This window comes from Drosophila miranda, chromosome 2, assembly GCF_003369915.1.
Source record: "Drosophila miranda strain MSH22 chromosome 2, D.miranda_PacBio2.1, whole genome shotgun sequence".
Taxonomy (NCBI): Eukaryota; Metazoa; Arthropoda; class Insecta; order Diptera; family Drosophilidae; genus Drosophila; species Drosophila miranda.
The window spans coordinates 19475828-19497919 of NC_046675.1; the positions used below are offsets into that span (position 1 = coordinate 19475828).

At 37.7% G+C, this 22092-nt stretch overlaps 1 protein-coding gene and 1 long non-coding RNA gene across 10 annotated transcripts; both read right to left on the reverse strand.

Annotated features, from left to right (window-relative positions):
* Positions 1 to 2673: 2673 nt before the first annotated feature.
* On the reverse strand, positions 2674 to 14470 carry LOC108154079. Of its 3 annotated transcripts, none has more exons than XM_017284187.2 (5): positions 14236 to 14470; positions 6746 to 7070; positions 5239 to 5400; positions 5060 to 5185; positions 2674 to 3040 (listed from the first exon to the last, which is right to left on the reverse strand). In XM_017284187.2, exons 1-5 carry the CDS (start codon positions 14411 to 14413, stop codon positions 2878 to 2880), a joined length of 954 nt encoding a protein of 317 aa, XP_017139676.1. In that variant the 5' UTR covers positions 14414 to 14470; the 3' UTR covers positions 2674 to 2877. The 3 variants fall into 3 exon arrangements, with proteins under 3 accessions (XP_017139676.1, XP_017139675.1, XP_017139677.1); XM_017284186.2 differs by having other exon boundaries at positions 2674 to 3043; XM_017284188.2 differs by having other exon boundaries at positions 2674 to 3043; positions 14278 to 14469.
* A 2084-nt stretch (positions 14471 to 16554) lies between these two features.
* On the reverse strand, positions 16555 to 21889 carry LOC108154089. 7 transcript variants are annotated; one of them, XR_004471889.1, is made up of 6 exons: positions 21398 to 21889; positions 20876 to 21035; positions 19633 to 20806; positions 17885 to 17960; positions 17309 to 17821; positions 16557 to 17249 (listed from the first exon to the last, which is right to left on the reverse strand). It is a non-coding gene; the product is annotated as an uncharacterized LOC108154089 (long non-coding RNA). The 7 variants fall into 7 exon arrangements; XR_004471887.1 differs by having other exon boundaries at positions 16584 to 17249; positions 17885 to 18277; positions 21398 to 21632; XR_004471891.1 differs by lacking the exon at positions 19633 to 20806 and having other exon boundaries at positions 16555 to 17249; positions 21398 to 21860.
* Between the last annotated feature and the right edge of the window lie 203 nt (positions 21890 to 22092).

Consider the following 22092-nt stretch of genomic DNA (forward strand, 5'->3'; position numbering starts at 1 on the left):
ATAATTGAAACTTTGATTTAAGTGTTGCGTGCGTTTTGTATTACAATACACAAGCCTTGTATTGCTAAGTTCTGTACAATTGCAGCTACCCACTATGTATGTGTGTAGGCGCAATCTTAGAAGAGGTTCTGACTAAAGTGCGGAGAAGAGGACTCACGCGAACCTCGGAAGCAGTTTCATGAGCAAATGAATAAATCGAAGTGAAGGTGAAAAGCTTCAGAATGTGAAACAGGCAGGTAGGACCGGCAACCAAAGTGGCAAAGATGGTGCTGAAAAGAAAAAAACAGACCATACCGCCGAAACCCACAAAAGGGCATAATAAGGTAAGGTACAAAATTATAAGGAATTTTGAGCATTCGACAGGAAAGCCATATAGGAAAGACAGGAAAGCCCATCGAGTGGGTTTTTTCCTTGAAGCACAAGAAAAACGTTAGGCGGTGCTGCAAACTGGAAAATCCGGATAGGTTGAACAGAATGACGGGGGCCTCAGAGCAAAATGTTTGGTCTCTAAGGACTAACCTTGGCATAGCGACATAATCTCGTAAACGTAGAGCGCCGGCGCCACATATATCACTATAATCATATATATACTAATAAAATCATACTCAAACAAAATACATCTTATTAGATTAAGATATAAAATACATGAAAATCAGCATTTCCAAATAAACTGAGCTTTATTACCGATGCCAAGCAGTATTTATTTTATTTATATACAATAAATATATACATTTTACAGGGACTCGAAAACACTGTGCACAACGAAGAAATAATTTTGTAAAGAGCTTGCTGATCCATATGTTTTGTTTGAAACCCCCCATCTGACCATAAGCTGTTCGCAGAGCTTATGAAAAATCGTTAATATGTAATCAAAGTATCTTTTGTCGATTGGTGAAACAAAATTAAAGTATCAACGTAGGCCTTTTGGGGTTCGTTTCGACGAAAAGCATCCGTGAAGAATATCCCACGCTGTACTGTCATTGATGGGACATTCCTCACCTTTCTAGCATCTTGGTTTTTCGGAGAGATGCTCACGGCGGTTTGGCGATTTTTAAGCATAATGACGTAGATCTTGCATGCTTTTCGCTACAGTTTAAGCATGTGGGGGTTATCCTTGGTCATTGCGTTGCATCTGGGCACATCTTCATACACTGCTCGCTTTAGACAATAGCTCTTCATGTGGTTGAATTCAAAGAATCGGATTAAGAGCTTCATTGTTGTTAGGGGCCTGGGCGAGGTCAATAAACCAGACGTTTTGGTAGGGTGGGTCCTGCCTGACTTAGCGCTGACAGAAGGGCTCCTCCTGGACTTCGGGTTGTACAGGTTGACCACTCGATGTCCCAACTTCTCAAATGCCTGGTTGATGACATCCTTGGGTGTGGATGCTGCAAGATTTTTTGCCACTATCCTGAAGTTTATGTCCGACCCCATAAAGTATATATATTCTTGATCAGCATCAGTAGCCGAGTCGATTGAGCCCTGTCTGTCTGTCCGGCTTTATTCGGTTGCAGTATTGGCTGATAGGCGGAATGAATTGTGCGCACATAATGGCAGATTTGCTAACGAATCTAGTGTAGAAATTACTGCCACTGAACCCTTCAACAAAAAGACAGATGTACGCAACAAGACCCCACAGAATTGCTCCATAGCAGTAATTATTTGCTTCACCACCAAGGCAGTATAGCTGGAGCTGGTGAAGGATCTTCATTCTTGGCTGCCCTGAACGATTCATGGTCGAACAATGCCACTAATTTCTTTGTCGCATAGAACGAGCGGGAGAAGATGAAACACCTTTTTGAGCCAGAACCACCAGGACGAGGTATATGTGCATTGTCTGAACAATGGATTCGAGTGGCATTTTATCCCACGGGAAAGTAGGACGAATTATCGTCGCAAGGTCGGTGAACGCTATATAAGTTAGTGCCTGAAACGCACGGTAATGCAAGTAGGCAGCAATATTTTCTGGGGATGTTTTTTATACATGATTCTCAGAATGAGTATTGGGGTATATTAGATGTGTGTAACGTCCAGAAGGAATCGTTTCCTACCCCATAAAGTATATATATTATTGATCAGCATCAATAGCCGAATCCATTGAACCCTGTCTGTCTGTCCGTTTGTCCGTCCGTCGTTGATCTAGCTCTTATAGTCTTTGAGCACTAGGCGCTGAAGGGGACGGACAGACGGACGGACGGACAGACAGACATGGCTCAATCGACTCGGCTATTGATGCTGATCAAGAATATATATACTTTATGGGGTCGGAAACGATTCCTTCTGGACGTTACACACATCCACTTTTACCAAAAATCTAATATACCCCAATACTCATTTTGATTATCGGGTATAAAAATACAGGAATATAAGACGTGCAAGACATCACGAACTAAGCAAAACCAAGTCCTTCTCAACATGTTGGCAGCCACTGCAGATCAATATATTTCATCCATTAGATATGTGATCATCCCAAAATAAATCGGCAAGCAGTTATTCTTCAGAAATGATAAGTTTATTAGATATTCCTCCCACTAAACAGGAAGTGGAGGATTATTTTACAGAAACAAAGAAAAATTAGAGCAGATTTCAAATGAAAAAAATTGTTATTACAATTTTTTTTTTAAATTAGGTTAAGTTGAAAATTAAATAAATAATATTTCAAAGTAAAAAACCCTATTTAAAGTACCTTATCGATCAAAAAAAGATCAGAAGCAAGCTGAAACGGCTGCCCCGTTGTGCGTCGTAGGAGCCACGGCGCGGTCCATAGACTCCTCAAGGGCAAAGATGGTCAGGCCAGCGCCTCGTGCGCTCCAGTCCCCACACACAACTTCTCCGTGGCCGTCCATGCTGGTCCTTTTTTTGATTTTGACTGATTTTTCTTTATTTTATTTTATCATTTGTTTCTATCGTTTCTCGGCTTATTCTTTTTGATATATGTTTTGCTAAGTATATTAAGATAACAAAGGTAGACAATCCAAAAGCCACCAAGAGAAAAACGTTGTCAGCATTCACAAAATTTTGAAGGCGATCAAAGAATAGTGAGCTTCTGAAAAAAAAGACAAAAATTTGTATTGTCAGAAGTAATTATTCAATTCGAGATACCTAAAGGTAAACCAGATCAAAAGATTCGATCTTATCATAAGTAAAATTATTGTATATCGTGATGTTTAATAGTAGTGGAAAAGGTTCGCCCGGAGCCATGGTTCGGTTGTGGCCACCCCTACTTAAATTTTTACAGAAAGGACATATATCAAATCTGATAATTGTCCGGTGTGTACATATTATCAATACACATTGTTTGTATGCGAATACTAAATGGATCAGGAGTCTCTGCTTATTTCTGTGAAAAAAATAGATTTTTCATGTGTAAATTGACGTGGAAGTTCTGTGACACATTTTTAAAAGTACTATAAATCGATGTGAATCAATAGAAAAGGTAAGTGCTATGCATATTTTGACATTAAATTTATTATATTTTGTGATTCAATACCGATAGCCCACACAATGTACGTAATCTCAATTTTTTCGTGAAAAATTCACTTCCAAATTCGGGTGTGCAACGTTCGACGCCGCATAGTGGTGTTGCCTGATCCGACTGTTGGCCACGCCAAAGAAGCCATCTACTTCTTAAGTTTCCTCTCTTCAGCTTCCATTTGGTAATAACAGCCAAGGCATCGGCTAAGCGCGGAAAAGCAACTTCAGCCGAACTGCCGGGTAAGCGATCCAAGATCCAATTCCAGTGAAAAGATCGGCAAGGCCCGCCCGTCTCTGACGAACAAAGTTTATAAATAAATAAATTCTTATTTTTAATATATGTACATGCAGTGGTTTCATCTCGTTTTTTCCCATTTCTAGGATATTTTTTGTTGGATTTAAATAGCCACTTTACTAAATACTTAATAACATTTTTATAGTACACCGAATCAATTTAGTTTTTTTACAAGTTGTTAGTACTAGTTAAGGTCTGTAGCATAACATAGATATAAATAAGTTAATATAATGTCCATTTGGTCACAAGTTATGAGTTAAAAACAAAGCTGTGGCCACATCCGAAGCACTTTCCCTAATGTTTTTATACCCGATACTCAAATGAGTATCGCAGCATATCCTTTCATTTACTTTGATCTGAAAACCTTTTATAAAAAGCATAAGTTCACTTTTTCGGTATTTTTTTATATAATTTGTATTTTTATAGTAATGTTTTCGTTCCTATATTCTTTCTCCTATAAGAAAGATAATTCTAAAAAAATGTTTTTCCTCAAAGTCTCTCTAAAACATTGAACTATCTAAAAAATTCCAGAAAATATGCTCAATATCAGTAACGCAATATATTTTAAAATGTATTAAGCCAAGAAATTAAGGCTTAAATTACATTTTCAAAAACAAAAAATTATATTTGGGTAAAGCTATAACCATTTTAAAAGGGCAATGCGCAATATTTATCAGAAATTTGTATTCAAATATGGCCTCAACTTTCGCTGAAATCTAAGTTTGAATTTATCGCCGCGAAAACCACTTAAATTTTTGTCCCTGCGACTACCTGGCTTTTTTGCAAAAGTCTCGAAAACGAATAGTTTCCCAAAATCTTTCTTAGGACCACTTATAGGTCTACTTTATAATAGAAAACAAATCTTAAAAATCCGTCTTATTTTGGCCCCTTTAACCACTTGCAATATTTACGATTATCACCTTTAACATCTGTTAGATGCCCATATGTAATATTTGATTTTGGCCATTCCAACTTAAGAATACGTACTGCGTACCGCACAAAGTCAAACTTTGTTAACAATATGACAGTTATTTTGTCATTCGATTTGAACTTAATTTGGATGTAAAGAGGTCTTGAAATAAAATTGTATTTTTAACAAAGAGGTCTTGAAATAAAATTTCTATTAGTTTTCATTGACATAAGAAATAGATAAACATGCCTGACTTTATAGTCGACCAAAAGGACTCTATGTATGTGTGTAAAATGTACATAAATATATTATTCGTTATTTTAAAGAAGTAATATACGGTATGTTGCATAAATATGACAAAAAAAGAATAGTTTATAACTCACATCACACTAGGTGGTTCTGGCACCATTTGGGAAGGGCTTTCTAAATAACCCAATTCTGCAAATTGAACGAAGTCTTCTGGACGATACGTTTTGGCTATATAACGATACATTTTTCCTTGACGTATGCTGAAAGATTTTTATTATTATATTTTTCAAACATTTTTATGAATTTTACTTACAAAATGAATTCTGGAGAACCCAATATTCCCAGTCTTTTTGCTGTGGAAATTCCAGTCTCCAACCTATTCATTCGAGCGATATTAAACTTCTGCCTGAGCTTTCCACCTACAGACTCCCAAATAGCATACAAGCGTTGGCAGAGAACACAATCAGCGGAATAGCTATGGATGTATATGAACTTTATTTATAGTCATGTTTACTGCATAAAAACTTATTTCGATTCTTCTAAAAGATCTACACTATTGCGGTTCGAAATAATAGAATCGAAATAAGTTTACTTCTCTTATGCTAAGGAGATAGCCTCATTTAAGATAAGAGTCTCCCCAAATCAATTTGCTCTAACACTATTTGCTCTCCCGAAATTTGGGCGGAACATTTGACGGTGAAAGAGTTTGAGGCTAAGAAGAAGAATAGGCCCCCCATCCACATCTTCTTATCCTGCTTCCACCTATCAAAAAACTAACTTCCCTCATATTATCTGACCAAAATGTTAGAGGCTTACGCAGTAAGCTCGATATCCTCTTTCGATATAGTATTGCATATGTATCGAACGATGTGGTGTCTACCGAGACCTGGCTAAAACCGGACATTTTTACCTCAGAAGTGTTGTCAGTTCGGTACAGTTTCTTGGTGACTTCAACTTGCCAGGAACTGTTTGGTCATCCTTACCCATGGCATGTTCAGTCCTTTGTTAAATGAACAGTCTTTACTTCACGATCTTCGACTAGTTAAGCCGATATTTTCACTGGGTCCAAACGGGTTTCCAGGCTGTGTACTCATGTACTACGTTTATGTTCTGTATGGACCCTTGCTTAAACTATTCACCCTGTCCATCCATTCTTCTGGCTTCCCCCCGATCTGGAAGTAATCGTTTAAAATTCCTCTCCATAAAAAAGGTAGCAAGTCTGACGCAAAAAATTATAGAGAAAGTATTAACTCCGTACTTGCAACATCTCTGCAAGTCACTTATATCTCCAACTCAGCATGGATTTATAAGGCGCCGATCAACCACCACGAACTTGTTAAAGTTTACCTCTTTCATGATTAAAGGCTTTCAAGGTAACTTACACCAGGTTTAGTTCGAAAACATTAGAGTACAATTCTTTTTCTTTTAAAAATTGTGTTGGCTTTGGACCACATTGACTAGTTTTTTTTTATCGTTAGGCTGTAAGTCCTTTATTTTTCTGTTAAGGTCATCTTTTTCGGCTATAATGTGAGCTGAAGTGAGCCTCTAGCTCTTATAGTCTCGAAGAACCAGTCGTCAAACAATATGGACAGACGGACGGACAGACAGACATGGCTATATCAATTAGGCTATTTATGCTGATCAAAAATATATTTACATTATGGGTTCAGAAAAGTTTCTTTCTGCGTGTTACACACATCCTCTTTCATTATAAATCTAATATACCCCTATACTCTTTGAGTATCGGTTATAAAAAGGGTCACTTTGCTGACAAAATAACAATATTTACAAGCATATACAAATTCATAAATCATGCTTACAAAAAAATAAACCAATCTCCCGTCGTGGCACCAGAAGAAGCTTGGGTAAGATGCTCAAAATTTTCATCAGATAACTCTTTAACTGCTGGTTCCTTATTGTCATTAAAGAATTCAACAATTTGGTCTTCAATAATATTTCCGTGGTAAAGAATCGGAATTCCATGCCTATAATATACAAGAGCTGGTTCCTTGGTGGGGTCGTATATTCCAACTAAATTACTTTCATGGGCCTGAACAACCATTGCTCCCAAAGCCTCCTTTAAATCATTTTGTATTAAGGATACAGTCGTTTCATACTCCAAACATCCTTCGCAGTTATTTTTGCCTAGAATAGAGAATAAACCATGTAAATTTTCTCAAAGACTTAACAGTTATTGTTGGAAGCTGCCGAGCTTTTTCGGCCACTCTGACTCCACATTTACAAATTAAAAAGTGCTCCGTTGTTAAGGTTACCATTTACGTTTCGATATTGGTTGTGTGTTTTTGTAGAAGCCGCGGCCGTGAACTTATGTAGCTTTTAGGTGTTAGGTGCCTTCGCTGACGATGACTGACCGCATGCTTTTAGGTGCTGAAGGGTCGAAGCAGTGGACTATAAGTAGTAAGAACGTTACATATGTGTGTGCGTGTATGCACTGAGAGCGTACATTGGATGAGCGCGATAATCGAAAATTAAGAGAGAAGTTCTTGACGTTACTTAAAAGCTATAACCGGCTGCTGCTTCGAACAATTATATGTTTTATGTTTTTTATATATGTTTTTTTATGAATACATGGTGACCCCGACGTGATCTAAAACTGCTTAATAGCGTTCCGTTTAAAAAACTTATTAATTATACAATATTTTGTTTTTGGGTAGTTTAACAGCCAACAAATATATTTTGGTGCACGTTAAAAAACAGTTTAAGGTGCAAATTCAGTGAGAGTGCGGCTGGAATATTTATATACATATTCCGGTACTTTAAGCGTCGAATTCATTCATTCATTCGCGGCTCATGACTTTTCGTGTCTTCCATTCTCGCTCGCGTTTATACATCGTCGCTTAAGCTGTATTTAATCTTCCGTCGCTGTGTCGAATTGCACAGCTGTTAACATGGACAACGATCCGAATATAGGCGCGGACGGAAATATTGTGATGGCTGATGTACAGACATGGCGAATCATTCGCGAGGAATAAAATTTACAAATTGAACACCGCGGGAGTCGAGGTGCGCCTTGATATAGTGGCAGAAATTCGAAAGGAATTCAACAAGGCTGCGCGAAAACTTCGCTACTCTTTTCAAATCATTGAAAGCTGAGTTGCTGGCTGCTGTTGAAGTATGCCAGTCACACGCCGCTGCCCATTTTGCGTCTTTGCCAAACCATTCCAGACATAGTACCATCATCTTGGCTCACAAGCAGCGACTTTCTGAGCTAAAGGTGCCTAAGTTTTCTGTTGGATACGTTGAGCTTTCGGATTTTATGGCAATGTTTAAATAGGTGATTGAAGCGGATGCGGATCTCAGTGACATCGAGAAATTCCAGCACCTTCACTCTTGCCTCGCTGTTGCGGCTTTGGATTCGGTTCGATCGTTGGAGCTCTCCAGTGCCAATTATCGTGTGGCTCTGGATATACTTAACGCTTTAAAAAACAAAAGACTTGTTTTCCAGGCACACATCAAGAAGATTTTTGGGCTGAAGAGGGTATACTCGCCTTCTGCTAAAAGGCGTCGGGAGTTTTCGGATGCAGTCAATTTACACATGCGAGCGTTGCAGACATTGGGAACTGCTGAGGAGATTTCAGGACTCATGGTCATCAACATGCTGCTGCAGAAGTTGGATTCGAAGACGCAAACCAAGTGGGAGGAGCATACATCGTCCAATGCTATACCTACAGCTGAGGAATTCTACGAATTCTTGCAGCAACGCTGCCAGAAAATGGAGCTAGTAGCGATCAGGTGGGAAAAAACCATTCCTATACGCATGTTAAAAAAACGTTTGTAGCTTGCAACTCTTCCGCCGACCCGTCTGTGTGCGTCTTTTGCCACTCAGCGGGCCATGGAATATACTCGTGCAAGATATTCGGAAATCTTTCACCGTTGCTGTGCCACAAAGAAGTAAAAAAGCTTTCCCTATGCTTCAATTGCCTTAAAACGGGGCACCGGACCCGCGCATGCAATAGTGGAAAATGTCGAGTATGCGGCGGTAGGCATCATTGCCCACAAACAGCCCACAACACAAAGCTGCCCAGGTATTACTCCTCCCGATCTGGCCGTTCAACCAGAAACTCTTTCCGTTGCTCAAAATTTTGCTAGCAGCTCGCCTCTACATTCGTCTACCTCTCTAGCTGCCCAAGGTCTTCACTCTGATGTTGTGCTTCTGGCTACAGCCGTGAAGAATCGGTCTGGTGTTTTAGTTCCTTGTCGTGCCATTTTAGATTCAGGATCGCAGCTGCATCTCGTCACATCCACGTTCGCCCAGCAGCTTCAGCTTAGGAGAACTCAATCGTCTGCACTTGTGTCTGGGCTGGGCGATACCAGTGTTTCTACTGAGGGATCCTATAAGCATTTGTATGCATTCTCGCACCTCTGCTTACACAACTACGCTTACTGCTTTCATCGCCCCCACGATTACCGATTCTCAACCAAGTATGACAGTAAATGTATCTGATTGGAGTATTCCATCTAACATTCAGCTCGCCGATCCTGCATTTTCCAATCCTCAACGGGTTGATCTCCTCATTGTTGCGAGCGTTTTTTATCTGCGTAGGGCACTTTTGGCCACGCACAACTGTCCAGATTCGATAGCTGAGATGGAAGCAAGGTTGGATAAAACTCTTCGTATGTTTTAGGAAGTCGAGAACTGTGTGAGGCTGGTTTGAATACCAAAGAAGAAGACGATGGCGAATCCACCTTTCACGGTTGCCATCCGGGGAGTATGCAGTTCGTCTGCCGCTAAATAACAACACTGATCGTTCAGGAGAATCTTATTTTATTTATTTATTTATTTATTAAATTAACAAATTATCTGTTAATAATGGTACTTAGTTACTAGTTACCAAGTCAACACTGATTCCCGTAGCCTCTGCAAATATTTCTTGCCTCATCACTGTGTCCTAAAGGAGGACAGTACGACGACAAAACTCCGTATCGTTTTCGATGGATACCCAGCTACTCAACTGGATATTCTCTTAATGATGTGATGATGACAGACCCTGTTTTTCAACCTGCATTGTTTAACATATTGATTCGCTTTCGAACATATCCAGTCGCTCTCACTGGGGACATTTGTAAAATGTACCGCTGCGTACGAGTGTACGGATTGAGGGAACCCCTGAAGATGACATAGAGAAATTCCTTAAGTTTAATGATGGAAGCGACACAGCCAAAACTCTCGGCTTAGCGTGGGACCCTGCTTTGAATCAGCTGCTTTTTGCCTTGTCCGCACTGGACACGAACTCAAAGCCATCAAAGCGGTCGGTTTTATCTACGATTGCGCGGTTCTACGACCCTCTTGATTGATAAATCCAGTCATTGTCAGGTGCAAAATCTTCCTTCAGCAACTTTGGAGAGAAAATTTGGAGAGTTGGAGAGAAAAGCGTTGCATTCAACTTGGATGGACTTGAGAAACATTTTGGCAAGCAGTTCTCGGATCTCATTTCCTCGCTTGGTTCTTCGTTCTACAGTGGCTACAGAAGTTCACGGATTTTGTGATGCCAGCTTAGAACCATATGGCGCCTGCGTATATGTCGTGTCTAGGGAAGCCCAGTCTTCGAGCCACGTTTTGTGCTCAAAGTCGCGAGTGGCGCCACTAAAGACCATATCGATTCCTAAGCTGGAATTAAGTGGAGCCCATTTGCTTGCGAAAATCATGCAGAATGTAAAGGACATGGGAAGCTTTACAGGTCGGTTTTATTGCTGGTCGGATTCGTCAACAGCATTATCTTGGATTAGGGACGAGCCAGCCAAATTTCAAGTTTTCGTGGCAAATCGAGTGGCATCAATTCAAGAGTTGACGGCAGCCATGGAATGGCGCTATGTTCCCACAACTTTAAATCCTGCTGATATCCTCTCGAGAGGCTCGCTTCCCAGCCATCTTATCCAGTCAGAGCTATGGTTTCACGGCCCATCATTTTTGCTAGGCTCCAAGGATAAGTGGCCTGTATCTCCTGCTAACGACATAGCAACTTTGGAGCTTCGCAAGAGAGTATTGCTATTGTCCGGATCAAATTTGCGAATTCATTCTTTCGCATGCAGCGCACTTTCGTCTACATGCATAAATTTATACATCGTCTTAGCCATCCAGGACTCACCGTTTCTGATATTCGGCAAGGAACGCATCTTCTAATTGGTGGATGGACATAAAGGAGATTCGGCGCAATGGTCATGTCATGAAATCCAGTTCTATTAGTTAGCTCAACCCGTTCATCGATCATTCTGGACTACTTAGAATTGTAGGTCGTCTTGGCAACTCATCGCTAGGATTTGACGCTCCGCACCTACTCAATCTGCCAAAGGGACATTCCATTAGCTTTGCGCTGATAAGATATTATCACGAAAGAAACCTCAATGCCGGACCTCGCGCCCTGCTATAAAAACTTCGGCTGGAATATTGGCCCATTGGAGGTATTAAAGCAGTGTCAAGGGTCGTCAGCAAGTGTGTGAGATGCTTTAGGACTAGGCCGCGCATGGTTGAAGACATCATGGGATACCTACCTAAGGAACGTTTGGAAGGAGCTCGAGCTTTTGAAGTCACTGGAGTAGATTACTGTGGACCTTTTTTCTACCGATCCGAAATCCGCACGAGGCCTCCGATCAAGTGCTACATAAGCGTATTCATCTGCTTCACTTCTAAGGCTATACACACGGAGCTCGTGGCTGACTCGATCGACTGGCGTTTCATCCCACCACGCTCTCCGCATTTTACCGGGTTGTGGGAAACGGCCATGAAGACAAAATATCACCTGTACCGCTCAGTTGGACCATCTGTGCTTAGCTTCGACGAGCTGCGCACTCTGATCTGTCAGATCATGGCAAATGTTAACTTCGCCCTTTGCACTCGCTTCCTGCTCATCTGGTTCTAGGCTGCCCTTGCAATCGGCTTCCGCTAAGCCACCAAGATTAAATACGAATTATAAAGTTTAACCCAAATTCTCTTTTCATTTTGAAACACATAAGTGCCAAAAAAGCTTGGCATCTCAAACAGCAACTTTGTGAATTATCTTGGATTACATCTTGATTGCAGACATGAAAAAATCACAATAAGGCCAAACGGCAGGAACTTAAATTAAAATAACAACGAATGTCCTGGCTGATAGGCCAAAATCCCAAACTAACCTGGAAAGCAAAGTTCGTCTCTGTAAAGCCTTACTAATCCTGTGTGAACATATTCAATACAGCTGTGGTGTACTGCTAGCAACTCGAATTTTGAAATTTTTCAGCGCTAACAGCCCTTTCTACGTTTCTAATGAACCATACACAAAGATCTAAAAATTCCTGATGTGAAAGAAGAAATAAATAAACTTAGTAAAAATACATTGATAGACTTCCAAACCACGAAAATGAAATATTCTTATATCAAACAGCGTATAGTCTTGCAGTAAAATTTCGCGTTAACATTTCTTTGACCGAAAATGTGTCTGAAAACGATAAATTGATTTTCTCAAGGGCTAGCACGAGAGTTGACTCTTAACTGGCTGCCGGTGAAGAATTTATTGGCTCTATTGACAGTTGATTTAAGGAAGCCAGTGCGATAACTTTCCAGCTTCTTGGCAACAAATTCACTTCGGGATTTTCTTTTTAAATCGACGAACTTGTCCCTGAGAGTTTTCATTGGACGAATTATTGCAGTTTGTGCAGCAAATTTGTTCTGCTTCAACAAAATTGCATTTTTTTTACGAAGCTATGAACCAAACCCATTTTTGATAGATTTGAGGCCTTTAGAGTTGTTTAATAATTTATTTTTTTTCAAGGATTTTAAATCTGGTTATTTTTTTAACTGTTTTTTTTGCAGAGGTAGTGCAAAAAACATATCTGATGAAAACGTATCTGATTCCGCTTTAAGCTTATTGATCTTTTTGGTTTCCAGCTGCAGTCCTGTTCTTCGACTCTACTTTCGACTGGTGCAGACGAGAGCTGCTGCAGTTTTTCTTGTGTGAACATTCAGTTCAGCGATCTTCTCCGCTTCCTCGTACGTTTTTCTCTGATTTAATGACTCATCTGATGAAGCTTCGATGTTAGCGTCAGTATCCCCGATGACACGCCATACGCATTACATGGAGACGTCCTAGGGCCTAGTCGATGCCATTGCTATGACATTGCCATTTAGTAGGGCATGCATTTTATAAGCGATGATTTTCGTGGAAAAATCATGCATTTTATAAGCCATGATTTAATGTCCTCTTAGGATGTACCCGACCCATTAGGTTCGGTTTTTTGTTGATTTAATAATAAAAAATATGTATTGTAATTTCTATAAAATACTATTCATTTGGACGCAATTATATGAAAAGAAAGTTGGAAAAGATTCTTGAAATTTTCCGTTCAAATCGATATGTAAAACATTTGAAAAAAAACAAGCGCCAATATATTAACTTGCTGGACTCAATCCTAGCATATAAGCGTTCTTTCCTGGTTTTGCTGTTGGACTGCTCAGAAATTAAAAGTTCGAAAATATAACTCGCTTAATTCTATTATATTTTTTTATTCTTTAGAAACATAACAGCATGAGCATTAAAAGAATAAAGAAATATTGAGTAGTGTGAATACGGTTAAATCCAGTTTTTATTTTTCTCCAAATTTAACATTTTATAAAATTGATATTTTCATTTTTTATTATTTACCACGCACACTACAAATATTTAAATTTACACACTGCACTTCCTTGATAAGAATACATAAATAATATAAATATTTTTCACTTTATTACTGAAGTTTCGTTTCTCACTCTTTTGCGCACAATTTTAACAATGTAATATGATAAATATGAACAGGATAAGAGAGTTCTGTGGACGCACGCGCAAAAATTAAAAGAAAATACCAAATTTAATTCTACTGCGCACGATCAGCAGAGCCGAATTCTGTTACGAAACGCGCGGAAATGAAAGAACCGAAGAGAAACAAATGCATATGTACATATGTATGTACATATGTAGGTAGATTCGGCCAGCGCATGGGCCAGTGTCATAGCTCATTTCGCTCTGACTTACGTTTTAAACCTACATATGTATGTATGTTGTTGATTTATACGGATTACAGTATTTATTCGAATATATGTATATATTACGAAATTGTTCCAAATGGAATTCTTCTTTGTGAATAAACCCTTCAAATTATAAATAAAATCATAGTACGTTGGTTGAAAATATAGGCAATTATTTTCCCGTAAGCTTAAATTTCAACATAATGTTTAAATAATTAATTCATTTGAAATAATAGATACATATGTATGTACATACATACATATTTAGGTGCAAGATCTCGATTGTTAAGTAGGCTTTCATGTGTGCATACTTACATATGTACATAAGTATATAGGTAAAGGTGTTTTTGTACATACTAAATAAAACCACAACGTTGTGTTCGACATTTAAAAGATGAATCAAGTCAGAATCGTCTACACGACGCAATTCGGAGCAATTAAAACTTCTTAGGCTCATGCCTATAACAATTAAAAGTATCAGTAACATTTCCATTTCTAAAACGAATGGACTGCAGATCGTCTGCTTATCGATAACATATACTCTCAGACTCAGCAATATCACTAACCATACAGTATATATGTACATAGATGTGCCAGTTCATACTACGAAAGCGTCACACACACGGGTTTTGGTCTGGGCACCCCAGAGACTTCGGCTCTGGCGTTCGGGTACTCACGCGTCATCAGAGAGAGAACGCAGAGAGAACATCTTTGCCTGTGTTAGTACACACGCAATATGTTTCGACAAAAATATGTGATTGTATGGTTTTTTCTTTTTCAGATTTGTTGCTTCCAGCATGTTTTAATGTATGGGTGCACATGCATTCTCACGTACTTAGCGCGTGTGTGTGTTTAGTATTGCTCGCCGCTAGAACTGAAATTTGAGTTTGGTTCTTGTTTTGGGTATTTTGATGAACTGACATACCACCACAAAATGAAGAATGGGCAGGGGGTGGGGGTATGGTACTTTAGGGCGCGGGAAATAATATAAAAGCTGTTATTTGTTTGATTTATACCACAATATATAAAATATTACAATAATATAATTACACATTTATTTGCTTATATTAAACAACCAAAGAGCTACCCAGATGTGGCTAACAGGAATTGTCGAGGAGGCAATCCCAGGAGCGGACGGGCCAAGACGAAAAAAAATACTGATGCCCATCAAAGAAGCACCTCCCATAGCCACCCACACATCGGCCAACGCACGTAGGCCAAGCCACGATCACCGAAAGCTGCCACCGAAGACGACAAACAAACCTGAAAGCTGGAGCTTGAAGCTTCTCCAGAAAAAGCTGATGAAAGAGAGCTCCGGAAATCACCTCCGTTTGAGACATAAAAAGATTATGTCGGGGAATTCAAATCTTAAATCTTAAGTTTATACCAACCTTTAATCCGACCCCGCGTCTTCAATCGACGCCGTCTTGAATCGCATTCAGCTGACTCGTCATGATTGTTCGCGATTTTTTGGCCGCTATGCTTTAATACACAGCAAAATAAACCTAGAATATACTGAACTAAACAATTATTGACTTTAATAAATATATCGAAAATTACGATGCTGAAAAGGCTCAGCTATTTTTGTTTGTAAGAAAACTGTTACATCATTATATGTGAGACCTGGGGCTAGCCGTGAGACCAAACTTACTTTTAGGCTTGGAGCCTAGTCCAAGTAGTCTATTAACTGGTGGGAGAGACGGTGAAGTGCATGGGGATTAAATGGGAACTGACGATGTTTTTGAATCCGACGTAATGAATTCGGCTACCGTTCCTGAATCAAGAGCTGCTGTCGTTACAAACGAAATGACTTCCTGCACTGAAGAAGTGGTCAGAGTAAGTTTTTCAACTACCGGTGGCTGGGAGATAGTCGCGACACTTGCAAGTCCTCAATAATCCAATACGCCACGGAGACTCACGCAGCAGCTATGAACCTCTGAACTGAGTGTCGACGGCCAGGAGGTGATCATATTGCTTCTTAAAGCCCACGATCAGCTCTTTGAAGCCATACCGCGTATGTCTCAAGAACGATCGCATTTTGTTTTCAACAGCTTGGCATTCCTCGCAACTAGAACAACTAGGTGACAACGGTGGGAAATGACTACGCTGTCGCAGAGCCAGCTAGGGATACTCCGCTGGTCGGGATTAATCTGCTTCTTACAGTTTTTCTTAGCGCGGACCCCAGAGTATTCCATATCAAATAGAATTGTTTATTATTAAAAATTCAAAAACATATAACATATGTATATGTATGAGACCAATGTGTCAAACAAATTCTTAAAGCGAAATAAGTAAAAACTGAAAGCAGAGCAGTTGTAACTACAGCTAAGAACAGAGAGCGTTACTGCACAGAAAGTTTCGCGAGTGAAAAACTATTTAGGTTTGGGTGGTACGGAGAGAGTTTTAGAACAGAAAAAGTGATAGTGATAGAACAAAAGAGCATGCTTAATGCAATATGATATCGTTCCTACGAAAAGCAACAAGACAAACACACGACAAACCGACGTACGGAATGAATAATTAAATTATATTTCTAAAACAATTAAAAGACACGCACTTGCGGTTAAGAATTGATTGATGATTTAAAGATTATTAAGGGACTCATTAAAAGATTTTGTGGGTAACCACCGGCTAAAATAAAATAAAAAGAAAATGCGCAAAAAAAAGCAACATCTGGTCACCACGAAAGAACGAGATCTTTGAGTGAGGGGACGTTTTACACCACTGCCTTAACATCAACAATTCCATCCGTGTAATAGTACAGACCCTCTCTTTGTAGCACAGAAACCACCCAGCAGTAATGGAAACTAGTTCGGAGGTGGTGATATCATTACTCCCTAACAGACCACGGGTACTTTCTTTACTAGCCCTTAACGATGCTTTTCATCATTTCCATTTTTACCCGCGAGTTTCCAACCCAGCTTGTAGCTACTGAAATGGGTAACAGTCTGGTGGGTAGTGAAATGGGAACCCGTCTATACTTGTGGATAGATATGCTTATTTCATTTTGATTTTTTAATTTGCTTAATTTAGTTATTGTTGTTCGCGGTGGTACTAATTTGGAAGAAGCGTTATTATGCAGCTGAAGGACTTTTAAAGCCTTTTTAGCCTTATGTCATCTATAAATATAAATTACATATATAATGTGCATACAAAAACAAAAAAATGTACTTCCAAGTAACACCCCATACAAATTCCTTAAATTTTTAAATGCCGATTTGATTTGGACTCCTTTGCCGTTATATTGCTAACGACGGCATTCTCCAAAATGTTAAAATTAAAATATTTAAAATCCCGCTGCGCTGTAAATCAATTTTTATGGCATCAATCTGTAAAAAGAACACTATTCAAAAATATGCAATAAAATTGTAATTTCAAATATATTTACGTATTAGTGCTGTTTATTTCCATGCTCAGCTCTATTAGTCAATTAATTATTAGTTAATACAGGGAAACAATTGGCGACTATTTGCCCCTGTGCCTGCTGCCTCACTAGACTCTTCAACGTACCAGCTTGCTCTGCAGGCATTTGTTCGATAGATGTATTATGTTGGATTATAAGCCAACTAGCCTCTAATATAAACCTCTACTAGGATTCTTTTGGAGATCTTGTCAGTCCTTTACGTTACCTTAGAAGCTCGCAGTTTTGTATTTATGAGTTATATATTTTTTAAAGATCTTACTACACAAATAAATTTACAAAACTTTAAAAACTTAATGATATATTTTAACATCTTAACCTAAACATAAATAAACAAATCTTTAAAACTTAAAAAATATGAATTGCAATTTCAAATATTTATTTTATGGTTTTCGTAAATCTATAGATTTCTTTATTCAAAATTACGTAGAGAATAAATAAGAAAATCGTTTAGATTTTCAATTCGTTGTTCTAATTTATCTGGAAAAAATATTTGTTTTTGATTTGTAGTATCTTTATACATACATATATACATTTCCTTACCTTTGTCTGTTTGCAAATATGTTCTGTCTGTTCCCTCACTTACGGCAGTCATTTCATCTTTAAAAATATTTTTTAGCTTTGGTAATACCAAAAGTAAAAAAATCAACACGATAAATTTAATAGTTTTTTTTAAAATCAAAATCTTTAATAATATTTTTCCGAGCGTATAAAGGTTAATTTTGGATTTCAGTTTTTCCAAAAGCCAAGAGTTTTGTGAATGGTATGGAATTTGAGCTGATGGCCCCCCTGACGGATAGTAGTGCGGTCTAGACCCGTACCACGGATGAAAACCTGAAGGTTCATACCCATACTCCGTAGCAAGTGGCGAAGTAGCCGGGGGTACAAAGTGGCTGTTTGTTGGTGAATTATATTGATACCCTCCGTCGGTATTATCTAAGAAACAAAACTATACAATTAGTTAAAGCAAACATATGAGCAGTGTGTACCAATGATCAGAAATTTATTAACTTTAATTGTCTTGTGTAAAGAAGGTACAGGTGTAATTGCACAATCTTTAATAGATTGTGGGACAAAAATATTTGTGAATAACATTAAAAAAATTCGATAGAAACGCAAATTTCAATATACAATTTTCGGGCCAAAATTATTTAGAAAATCTGGCCTTGATACCACAGGTTTATTGGCTGTTTCATAGTGTAATATGTGATTAAGTAATTTAATTCTATTTTGAAATGTTTACTAATTGACCAGTTACCATTAAGCAGACATACGGACATTCATAATAATCCTAATGCGGCGTAAACAAAATTCGTTTAGACTAGCTTCTGGTCCGCTTTAATTTCCTTGCATATCCATCGTTTCTTTGGCTGTTTAATGAAGTTAACTGACTATTTACATATATGTATCTCTATAATCTATACTGCCAAATCAAAAAATAGGCGGAAAAATGAACGAAACAATACAAAAAGGGACCTAAAAATTGTTGTTTTTTTTATTATTTTATTATTATTATTTTTATACCCGATACTCAAAATGAGTATTGGGGTATATTAGATTTGTGGTAAAAGTGGATGTGTGTAACGTCCAGAAGGAATCGTTTCCGACCCCATAAAGTATATATATTCTTGATCAGCATCAATAGCCGAGTCGATTGAGCCCTGTCTGTCTGTCCGTCCATCCGTCTGTCCGTCCCTATCAGCAACTAGTGCTCAAAGACAAAGAGCTAGAGCAACGACATTTTATATCCGGACTTCTGTGATATGTCACTGCTACAAAAATATTTCAAAACTTTACCCCGTCCACTTCCGACTCCACAAAGGGTGAAAATCTGTGGCATCCACAATTTCAAAGATACAAGAAAACTGAAAACGCAGAATCGTAGATGATGACTATATGTTCTAGAGAGTAAAATCTGAACCAGATCGTATAATTATTCGTTTTGAAACGAGCCCCAATTTATGTGTATTCAAAAGTAAATCGGAAAACTTTTGTGAATGTGAAAAACGGAGCCTGGCTGAATATAATATTTTTTGGTGAGAGCGACTCTATACTGATACTTTTTAACGAAATACGGTCAGAACGGTTTGATAATTTTAATTATTTACAATTATATTTACAGTAGTAAATAAATTTTACACTGAAATTTTTGTATACTTTTATTCGTAGATTTACTTTCGGATGTATTTTGTGAAATTTGTATTTATATTTTGTAAAATCAATAAAAACAGTATACATAATTTGTATTATCATCATATTTTTTTCAAATAAATTCAAGTAAAATTACGCACCGAACTCCGTTGAATGTACATTTTTAAAACCGTTCACGAAGCTTTCCTTTAAACAAAATGACACATTAACTAACGAAGCGCACATTAAGACTATGAACAAGATGTTACACATGGTTTCGACTAATGAATGAATTGAGCCGTTCCCAAAAATCAAATAAACCGTTTTCTCGTCTACCGTCTTTTTATAAATTTCGACCTTTCAGAAACTTTTTATAATGAAAAAAAAAACAATGAGGAAAACCAATTTTATGCGACGAAGATTCAATACCCTAGATGCTTGACAAAATTTTCAACCACTTTCTTTTAACTTTATGATTTTAACCATCCAGTCCATTTGCACACATGAAAATAATACTATTTCTTGTTTATAGAGTTTTTAACTAACTCAGTAAGAACCAGGGTGATCTTCAGAAATAACTATATCGATTCGGCTTTACGTGAGTTTAATTATTATATTTATAGGATGTAGTCGTACCATATTTTGGATATTTCAAACACCTTCCAAAAATTAGAATACCCTGGTTGGTATAGGTATAAGCACCGTCTGTGTAACTGTCAGTTTTACTTTTCTCTATAAGGTTGCCCCTATCGAACGCTGAATCACTTGTGTATTCTTGTGGCGAACACCGCTGGCGTCACAAGGCTTTTTAGTATTCATGCTGCGTGCAAGTACTTGGATTTTGTCCGAGATATCGGAAAAAGAAGTGCATAATTGAATTCGAAATAACTTTCTCAATTTTTCAGAACAAATTCCATTTAACATTTTTTATTAGTATTGAATATTTGTATACGTATTTTTATGCAAATATCATACCCAAAACATAAAATATGAAATTTACGGTAATCTGGATCGTTTCAAGAATTCTTTTTTTTACATTAATTAGATAATTTAATAAACTTGATACAAATATATATGTACATTGTACATGTATATATGTAAATCGAGAAAATAATATGGAAATGCTCAGGCATGATCCGGCTTACACGTATTTTTTTTGCGGATTACGTTTCCAATCAAAACATTTCGTTTTCAGGTACTCCCGGTTTCACAAATTTGTTTAATCGACATGATTAATTTTCTAATCGATTCTGGCAAACAAAAACGGCTAAGCGCGATTTAAAAAGAACAATACATCTTAGAAGCAACACCAGAGTATTTAACATGTCTGACGAACTGTGAGTAAAAGCATGCACATTGCAAATTAAATTGCAAAAGGTTAAACAATTTATTTTTTGCACTTACACTTTGAGTTTAATGTGGCGGGAAACAGTTGTCCTTACCCAGATGTTCTCTTAAGCGTACGTTACGAGCACAGTCTGTCCTGTTACGAGCAACTTTGTGCTGTTAGGCGCAAAAATGTATTTCTTGTCAACGTTCCGATAAGCCAATCGGGCTGCATCAGCTGTAAGAACGAAAACGAAAAGTGTTTTTGCCCTGACCAATTATTTCAAAGCCAAATTTGAGGTTGGGCTAAAAAAAAACAATTTATAAAAAGGTGAAAGCCAAATTGTTCTGGTAATGGTGTCCAATTTATGTAACTAGATCAATAAGTCATCCTTTTTTTCCTATTACTTGTCATTTCATCAAGGAAAATGTTTCTATTTTCAAAACGGAATAATTTTTTATACGTTTAGTTATATGAAATAAATCACAACTAATGAGTTTTGATGGATTTATAATTTTTAAGATTTCGGCTTTCGTGCAGAAAATGTATGGGTCAGTAATTCCATATTTCTAGCTACATATGTATATACATATACATACATATGTATATAGTTAAATATCCGCAACTCGAGACTGGGTTTTTGGAGACTCCATGGTTTTATGCTTAGCTCTGATTGGTCCTCATGAGTGGCGTGATTTTAGGGAATCGATCTCTTGAGGGTGGCGTGATTCTGGCGTAGATGAATCAATGTTATATCTGTTAATATATTATTTAGCTCATCCGGATATGGAACAATTTTATAGATAGGGACATTTGTACTATCCCTAGGAATGTTGAAAATGAATAAGATTTTTTTTCTGTCGGATTTTAGCCATGTAGAAGTTTAGTATTTTCTCGTTTCTCGTTTCAGGTAATCTGGTTTTAACAATTTCGGATTGAATATGCCGAGTCTAGTTAATTGCATTCCTAATTCTATGTCTTCGATATGTTTTGTGAAATGTTATTCATTCGTTGGAACACTGTAAATTGCGAGATTATCTATCTTCTGTTCTAACTAATCTTCCTCATCCAGTGTTCCTAATAGACATTTACATATATGCAGTTTACTATGTTTACTAGGCCTCGCTTATTTCGTTGGGCTATTTTTTGCCCACTCATCTCTCTTTGTAGTTTTTCTACTAGATATTGTACCTGGATTTTGCCTTCAAATTTAGTAACTTGTACTATAAAGTATTGGTATGTTTCTTTTGTTTTTGTTACATTTACTGTGAGATAATGATATTCGTTGTTACTG

Excerpts from the sequence above, each read along its gene's own strand:
- LOC108154079 (XM_017284186.2), bottom strand. The coding sequence starts at position 14,413 with ATGGAAATGTTACTGATACTTTTAATTGTTATAGGCATGAGCCTAAGA. Across the intron at positions 5,401-6,745 it reads GGAGATTGGTTTATTTTTTT|CTATTCCGCTGATTGTGTTC; the intron begins GTAAGCATGATT and ends ATACATCCATAG. Across the intron at positions 5,186-5,238 it reads GGTTCTCCAGAATTCATTTT|CATACGTCAAGGAAAAATGT; the intron begins GTAAGTAAAATT and ends AAAATCTTTCAG.